Raw genomic sequence first — 9,373 nt, forward strand, 5'->3', positions numbered from 1 at the left:
TTGTCCTTTTTTCCCCTTTCCCAGAGAAGGATGCCGCATAGAGAATGTCTGGAAGAATATCAAGTGCAGGAGGTATGCTTTCAACATGATACAGCTGATGGCTTTCCCCAAGTGCTACAGGCCTCCAGAAGGCACTTACGGAAAAGCTGACACCTAAGTGTACCCACATGGAGGCAAACAGGAACACAAATACATTGGGCTTTGAAGATCTCCACCTCTGTCATTTTTATTTTTTATCATTATGAATTTGTGGGGTGAGACGCTCATGGGTGTTGCTCACAAGAAGACCGATAAATTAATCAGAAAGCGACCCAGATCTGAAGCCTTACCAGCACTTCCATGTCCCGCCTATCTGTTCTCCTTTGAGTTAACACACCTCACTGGTTGAGGTTAGTTGAGAAAGTGCAATTCCATTTGCAGGGTATTTAATAAAACATGTCCTGAGGAAACAAGGTTGCTCCCATGGTGCCAGTGGTGACTCAGAGAATGCTACACTCCACCTAACAAGTAAAGGCTCATGTGATGCTGCTTTAGAGTCTTGACTACAGACAGCCTCACAGTTCAGCTTACTGGTGTTTATAAAATACGTGTGTGTATAGTAAATGCAATTAGGGGATGGTAAACCATGCCCTTGATTACTGGCATGGTTTGCAGATATGTTTGAACAAATCTTTGTCATCCAGTTCAGATGTGATTCCACTTTCTAAGCTGGTAGATGAAAGTGTGACCAGAGTCATGATGTACAACACAAAACTATGGCTCTTCACAAAACTCTGATGTGGATAACCCACCTAGACACAGCAATGTAGAGCCTTTAATGGTATACTGGGAAAACACTTTAAGGCACTAAAGTTGCAAAGAAATTTAAGGATAGTGCCTGCTGATGACCTAAATGCAAATCTCCAGCAACTTGAAATTCACTTGGAAATATTCATAGATGTGAGAGATGGAGGGAAGGAGGGAAGGAGGGAGGGAGGGATGGAGGGAGGGAGGGAGAAAGAGAGAGAGAGAGAGAGAGAGAGAGAGAGAGAGAGAGAGAGAGAGAGAAATCTTTGAGATATTCCCTGGGAGTCCTCTTAAGTGTGTGAGTTTGCTTTCTATCATAGGTCAATATATGTGAAGTGGAGAGCCCTAAAACATGTGTGCAGCCATAAACAGTAATAAATTAATACAGTACCTGTCAGCTAATCTGGATTTCATATTTGTCCTTACAGTAAAATAACACCAAATGTAAAATTACTAATATTCCAAGTTAGTCGTTTCCTTGGAGACCATGTTGCATGAGACCACCATGCCAAAAAAGCAAATAAATTAAGGCAGTGTACTTGGTGACTACAGAATAGCAATCTCAGCCACCCTTGCCATCTCGCTCTTCAAACTTCCTAACCTACAGTTTCCTTCTTCTCCAGATTGCTATGCTAACTATGTATGAAAGTTGACAGAGGAGAGTCAAATAGAAATTAGAATTTTTCACTGAATTAGCATTCAGATTAAAGTGATATGAAACAAATTGTATTCTTCTCTTTCTCCAAGCACATATCTATCTCCCCAGAACATGCTAGAGGCTTCTTACACTGATAGCTCTCAGCTTTGACTTTATTCGTAGGGTAGCATCATAGCCATTTGTCTAAAAGGCTCCCTCCTTCAAGTAGACATCTAGTCTCAGGATGAGTTTTCCAAGAGACTGAAAACAGAAGATAACCCTCAGAGGCTTCTCACGGTGGAAATATCCATTCTTTTTAAAGCTAATGACCTATGGCTTTCACCAAACTATTTATATATGAAATTATCTTAGTGTTCTCAGACCTCTTCTCGATGTCAGTAATTTAATACAATGTTTGTAGTTATTCTGTTTGTATCAAGGTGGCAGGATTTGTGGCTATTTTTGTTACTGTACTGAGTTTAAGATAAACTGAGTTGCAACCTCAGAGGTTTTGTGTCTATCCCTGAGCTTTTTTTAGTATTTCAAGTAGGGATATTCAGTTCAGGACATCTTATATAAGTTTTAGGTCATAAACATTTTATAAACAACAGTTCATGCTTATATATTTTTATAAATTAACCATCTTGATTCAAATATGGTAAATATTTATTAACTGGAAAGCCAGTATTAGGGTTTTCCAGTTATGCCTGACATTTCATAGGATATTTTTTCTTTGTCAATAAATGCTTATGTAGAAATATCAAAGGTCAACCTCTATAATTCACAGATGCACAGTAATGACGTTTTATTCATTGACAGCAGCCCCATTTCTTATGGGAATTGTACGTATATACATCATTTCCACAGAGAATTTTAACAAGAAAATTCCTATTTCCTAAGTGTGACTGCTCTTCTCTAAATGCACTCAGGCAACCAGACCATGACTCATCATTACCAAGACTTTTCAGAACCAAACAGTAAATGAAACATTTAAAAAATCTCTCTTGCATAAACACAGCTGTAGTCATGTGGCTCTATCAGCTGTCTCAAACATGCTTTCATTTAAGAACTATACCAGCAGGCAGATCTGAGGAGAATACATAGAGTCAAACAATTTATCAAGAAAATGGCATATCCAAACAATGAACTGTTTTTTTTTTCATTCTTTCTCAAAAAAAAAATATGTTTTTCTCCTTATCAAAATCAGGTATCAATATATCAATTCTGGTTTAACTACTGACAGAGCAATCAGAGAACTATATTAAAAGCAAAAAAAAAAAAAAATAATGAGAAGAATAAGAAGAAGAACACACCCATGATTATAATCCAAAGGTCTAGAGTGTGGGTGTATTCTCAGGACAACTAAATGTCCACTTCAAACATTTGATTGAAAAAGAAGTACATTTGTGTGCAGTGGCTCACTGAGTTTCCACCTCTACTTTTCTTCCTAAATATTGCCTTGAACTTTGCCACACACTGCTAACATTTTGGTCAGTCTGGTAATCCAGTAGGGCCATAAAAACTATATGATGTAGCTGATGAAGTCTTTAAAACCAGCCCCTCCCCAGCCATGCAATACTCTCTATGGCCACTAGGCATGCATGAAACCATTGCTTAGGACAAACAGTGCTGCCTGGAAAGCCAGCCCAGACTGGGCCATGCAGCCCCTCCCCACTGCTTTTCACACATTAAGTGATTTTTATAAAATAGGGTTCAGAATGGTAAAAGGGAAAAGTGTGATATTTTTTCCTAATCAGACCCCTCTCTCTGTAAAGATGCTGTGCCAGGAGGCCTTCTCCCAGGTGTCTCTGAGGTGGCCGATTCATGAGAGACTGTCAATGAGTTTTCTGTAATTGTCCAAACTGGCTGTTGCACACGACCATGATTATCCATGTTATGAAATGAATTTGTTAAAAGTAAAGATGAAAGTCAAATCTTATCACTTCCTGGCTTGTTTTTAAACCAGCTTTGCTAGAAACTATATTTCTAAATGTAGTTGGCTCCGGTGGTTCTGCATTGTTCCAATTCTGTATCGGTAATACGCAACCGTGAACCACTGGACTCCACATTTAGGAACACAGTGCTGGTATCTTGAACTCTCCGACCATGGGAATACTTAAACCACAGAAATTGACAAATGTTATAAACTAGGATATTTATTTTCTGGAACGCCAATTGTGAAGCATTTACCAGCCAGAGCATGGCTCCAGGCCAATCCAGATATTTTTTTTCTCTAGAAAATAATAAATTATTGGAAGGAGGATAATATTAGGATGGTTTTTAAAGGAAAGCAGTCTTTTATCAGATTATTATAATTTTATTTTAGATTTTGTTATCCTTAAGGAATACTGCTAGTCTATCCAGGATAATTCAGTTACTAAAAATAAAACAATTGTTTGCTTTATTAATTAAATTAATCATCTACTGCAAGTAGTCCTTAGAATTCTAGCCTTATTGTAAACAATATGTCAGCACTAAATTCAGGGAAATGTTAATGTAATCATAATATCCCAAATTATACTTCATCTCAATTTATAAGTTTATGATTATAGCATTGTTGAAAGGAAAAGCAGAATTATGTCACTATACCCAATGATTACTAAATTGAGTACAGTTGAAACCTATCCTGTTTAATTAAATAAACTCTGTCAATAAAACAATATAGATATACATATTTGATTCTGATGGATGTGACACAACATTTTAGTCCAATCTGTGGGACACATTTTGTAATCTCTTAAGAAATAAATAAATTTTTAAAACACATTTGAGGAATATGTCTGAGAGACACTCTGATCAGCAGCTGTGGAGAGCAGCAGCACAAAATGATTCTAATATTTAGACTTGTATAAAATACACAGTGCTTGTGACTGAAAATAATAATTAATTTTTAAGAACTAGCATGACTTATTGACAGTTTTAACATAAATTCATATTTATCCAGCCTACCTCCAATCTCTATAAGCTATGATTCCATATTTATCATATTAGCTTTTAAAGTAAAAAAGGAGGGGTTTATGTTTATCTTTTCTTTCTCTGACAGCTTGAAATTAGAAGTTTCCACACAAAGATGCTAATTATAGCAAATATCAAGTTCAAAAATACAATGCTAATAACCAGTGTTTTTTGATAAAATATAGTATGCCAGTTAATATGGAGATAAGGAACAGAAATTTGCATTCTTTTTTCTGAGCAATGGGCATGTTAGTTTCTCTTTTAATTTTATTTCTAAGACTACAAAATACAATTATGCTTCTAATTTAAGAGGACCATATAATACTTAACTAGAGAAAGGGATGCATATAAGGAAATGCTAATCTCCAAACTGGTGAATGCAACTGATTTTCCCACACTTGGATCTACACTCGGGCATGCATATTTAAGGAAGTAGAAACTCAGTTTAGTTCAAGAGAATGTGGACATTAGTGTAGATACAACTTGCATAAATGATTCTCTCTGTAAGCCATGTGCCATAGATGCATATTATCACTCTGCATTGCCGTAAAAGCAATATTTAAAGAAAGAGGTATATACCAGTCTGTGATGGAAGAATACATTTTTTTCAATAGTATTTCTACAATTATTTAAAATTATTCCTAGATAACAAAGGGCACAGTGTAACATTCTGTCTTTTATACTGATCTACTGTGTTCATCAGCAAGTTTTAGAGACTAGAATTTGGCCAATATTTCTATAATATCTGTGTAATTTTTAAGATGATCATGTCATGGTCAACAGCAGAACCTATCTTGTGTTGGAATGCCTTCACATTTTTCAAAGGGCAGACTTCATTTATTTGCAGGTGCCCCACTCTTTGTGCACCCTGTGTGAACACTTTATCTTTTAATTTAATGAATTTTCAGATTCTTGTCGTATTCATTTGAAAGGTTGGCACTTGCTTTCTTTTTATGTTAAATATATATTCTAGATAAACCAATAATGTGTTTGTATTTTCATATGTCGTGGAAATGAGTCATGAATAGGTCATTTTATATTAGCATTTGAAGAAATATCGCATTCATTTTATTTTGTGTAAATCATATTCATCGTGCACTGTATGTATATTTTGTTGAAATAAATATGATTTTATTTTTATGTTTCTGACTTTTATCCCCATTATACATTCTTTTTCATTGTAATCCATGTAGCAACATTTAAACGTTAATGGAAATACCAAAAAGGTAGCACACATCACCTTTCAAGAATAGATCCAAGTTCTGCTGGACTACAATAACAATGCATGCTTTACATTGATGACCAGTTAGTGTCACTTCACTGACAGAGTGGGCTTCCATGGTCACTCTTCTTGAGGGAAGCATCAAGCACATCCTCCAAGCAGAGTCAAAGGCAGCTGTGATGATTCTACATTAGGAAATTATAAATAATTGTTTTAAAATTTTAGATGACAGTTAGATACACAGATAGATACAGAGATGATAGATAGATAAATGAATACAAACTTAACACAGTGACCTCAATTAAAGCTGCCCACATGTGTGTATAAGGTCATCCACCAGGGCGTAGGCAACTTACCATAGCCCCACTCTAAAAGAAGCATGATTCTCTTTCCCCTAGCATCCATCCTCTTCCACCAGCTCAGCGGGGAGTGGGCCAACCATTAATCTTTGTTGTCTAGATAAAATGTAGAGTCATCTGAACATGCCAAACTAATCCCTTTTCTTATAGACTACATCAAGCTGATCATTTGAGAGTCTTTATAGCAGATAACAATTGAATACAAATTCCAAAGGCATTAATTGAGATCTTTTGCAAAGGATTAATCAAAGGGAGCTCTGGGTCATTTGTTAAGAGTGAACTTTTACCTTCTATGTGTTTCAATCACGAAGCTGATACAGAAGTGAGCATTCTCTCTTCTGTCAGGTTACTATTAACAGTCTGTTTTCATTAATGATCTTCTTATATCAGCACAGGAAAGATATTGGAGGTAGATATGCTGTGAGTTAATCCACAGCAAATTATAGTAAAACTGCTTAGCAGAGAGCTAGAGAGCAGGCTGTATGAAATAATATTTTGCTGGGTTTCTTTTAAGCATACATGTACACTCTCCTTGATTCTTACAAGTGAATGAAATCATCAGTCAAAATAAGAATACCCTAAGGGACTTGGAGAGGCTGTTTGAGGCAATTTCTTAATCTGAGAGAGTATTCAGAAATATGTGTTGATATAATTGATGCTGGTCAAGCCAACAAGTAGTCTGCATGAGTTTAGCAACCAGGCATCATTCTGTGGCTCTGTCCATCTGTCCATTTAATAGCTAGCACTGAGTTCTCTCTTGATTTTAATAAATAATCAGTGGCTTAAGAAAAATTACTTCAATAGACTTTAAGTCAAATTGTGAGATATGGGGAAAACACATTGGAGTAGAACAGTGGGTGTTGTCCCCATCCTGCTAACACCATGAATACTTTCTTGTCCATGTGACTTTATTGTTCAGTGTGCTGCCTAATTTCAGAACTGTGCTAATATTCACCCCCTTTGACATGAACAATGGTTTCTTACCCCTTCAGTCAGTCACCACATCCTTTGTGACAATTCAGCCTATCTGTGGTCTCATCTCAGTCCAGCCAGCTCTGCTTTCTGTACCCATGTCCAGCTTTCATGGTGGACCTAAAGTCCTGGCGAAGTGTTCGTCTTTGCTCAGTTTGCTCTCCCTTAAGATTCATGGCTATTGTTTCCAAGGAGAGTGCACTAGCACAAAGCTAAGCAAAGTATATTTCTGAGTGTCTACACCTAGAGAGAAATTGTCAGTCAGTCCCCTGTCCATTAGAAGAGGGCATATTTCAAGTTACCTAATGCTTCTATGTGTTCACATTCTTATACATTTGTATCATGAGGGCAGTAACATGGCTTACTACTCAGAGAAACATAAGAAAGATGCAGGGATAGCCCTGACATCAGTGGCTCCTGGGCAGAGATCCACTCCTGTGCTGTTACTCAACATCTCAGGCTCATTATGACTTAAGACCCTAAAGCCTATGTACCTAAAATTAAAAGGACTACAATCTAACATTAAATTGCTTTGACATGTTTGCCTCGATACTATGAAAGTTCAGCTGACAGTATCCATCTATTCTACACACAAAAGGCAGGAGGAGCATCTTTCCTTTACCTATGTGGGTACACAAGCAAGATCCATCAGATTTCAGGCAGTGGGTAGAATCCTACATCTATTATCAACACTCCAGCTCCCTGAGTGGGGTGGCTAAGGCTTCAGTGTGGGCAGGAGACACCAAAACATTTTCCTGACTGTCAGTTGCCAATGGTGACCCCGATACTATAATAGAGTTGCTTGAAGCCACACATTTCTCTTTCAATGTAAGATTGTAAAGTATTTTCCAGCAATTTTTACAGATATCTCATTCCATTTATAAATTGTAGCAAATGATTTTCTGCTACAAATAATTGGATTCTCTTTTTTAAAATCAAACTCCAATTTTGCCTTGATGTTTGCTGCTAATTATCTTATTTATTGTTGATATTTCTTAGGCTGTGTTTGTATTCTAGGGTCTCTGATTGCTGTGAGTTGATGCACATGTTCTAGGATGTTTATAACTGCCTGGCTCTTTCCCCAGTTAATACACAGACCTCTTGCCTTCATGGGATGATTGTGTTAGTCATAAACATTTGTAAGCTGGAATGAGCTTTGTTTCTTCCTTGCCTATTTACACATATTAATCCTTTTGTCACAAAAGTTGTAGATGTTACCAGCATGGAGCCTTGGAAGTATTACCTCCCCTCATCACTGCCAAGGGGACATCTTTCATATGCATCTTCCACTACCCTTAAAATAAATGATGCTTGTTATATAATCATTTTACAATTTTGTCTCACTTTTCCTATAAGGCTATTCTTCCAAACTGGGAGTCAAACCATCTATCCAGTCCCATAAACCCTAAAGCAATAGGAGCAGTCATTAAAAGTATCCCAACCAAAAAACAAAACAAACAAACAAAAAAAAAACAACACCCAGGACCAGATGGGTTTAGTGGAGAATTCTATGAGACCATCAAAGAAGACCTAATACCAATACTCTTTGAACTATTCCACAAAATAGAAACAAAAGGAACACTAGCTAAATCATTCAATGAAGCCATAGTTATGCTGATAGCAAAACCACACAAAGACCCACCAAAGAAAAAACACTTCAGACCAATTTCCCATGTGAATATCAATGCAAAAATACTCAATAAAATTCTTGCAAACTGAATCCAAGAACTCATCAAAATGATCATTCACCACAATCAAGTAGGCTTCATCCTAGGGATGCAGGGAAGTTTCAATACATGGAAACCATCAACCTAATACACTATATAAGCAAACTTAAAGAAAAAAAACATATAATCTTCATTAGATGCTGAGAAAGCATTGGAAAAAATTCAACATCCTTTCATGTTAAAAGTCTTGGAAAGATCAGGAATTCAAGACCCATAACTAAACATAGTAAAAGCAATATACGGCAAACCAGTAGACAACATCAAACTAAATGGAGAGAAACTTGAAGCAATCACACTAAAATCAGGAACTAGATAAGACTGCTCTCTATATATACCTATTCAATATAGTAGTTGAAGCTGTATCTAGAGCAATTAGACAACAAAAAGAGATCAAAGGGATACAAATTGGAAAGGAAGAAGTCAAAATATCACTATTTGCAGATGATATTATAGTATACTTAAGTGACCCCCCCCCCAAAAAAAAACTCCACCAGAGAACTCCTAAAGCTGTTAAACAATTTCAGCAAACTGGTCCTCCTACCCTTCATCACTAATTGAGAAAATGCCCCACAGAGGAATCTCATAGAGGCACATACCCAACTGAAGCTCCTTTCTTGGTGATAACTCCAGCCTGTATCAAGCTGACGCACAAAACCAGCCAGTACACAAATAAAATCTATTTTCAACCAAAAGTTACCAAAAGAGATAAGGAAGA

At 36.6% G+C, this 9,373-nt stretch overlaps 1 protein-coding gene across 2 annotated transcripts in view; it reads left to right on the forward strand.

Moving 5' to 3' along the window:
* Inpp4b (inositol polyphosphate-4-phosphatase type II B) overlaps positions 1 to 5,518 on the forward strand; it is a 752,337-nt gene extending 746,819 nt beyond the window's left edge. For both annotated transcript variants that reach the window (XM_031340454.1, XM_031340463.1), the window contains one exon: positions 25 to 5,518. In XM_031340454.1, coding sequence (XP_031196314.1) covers positions 25 to 157 — 133 coding nt within the window. In that variant the 3' untranslated portion in view covers positions 158 to 5,518. The remainder of the gene's footprint in view (positions 1 to 24) is intronic.
* Positions 5,519 to 9,373: the final 3,855 nt, after the last annotated feature.

Source organism: Mastomys coucha, unplaced genomic scaffold (assembly GCF_008632895.1).
Source record: "Mastomys coucha isolate ucsf_1 unplaced genomic scaffold, UCSF_Mcou_1 pScaffold22, whole genome shotgun sequence".
In the NCBI taxonomy this organism is placed as follows: domain Eukaryota; kingdom Metazoa; phylum Chordata; class Mammalia; order Rodentia; family Muridae; genus Mastomys; species Mastomys coucha.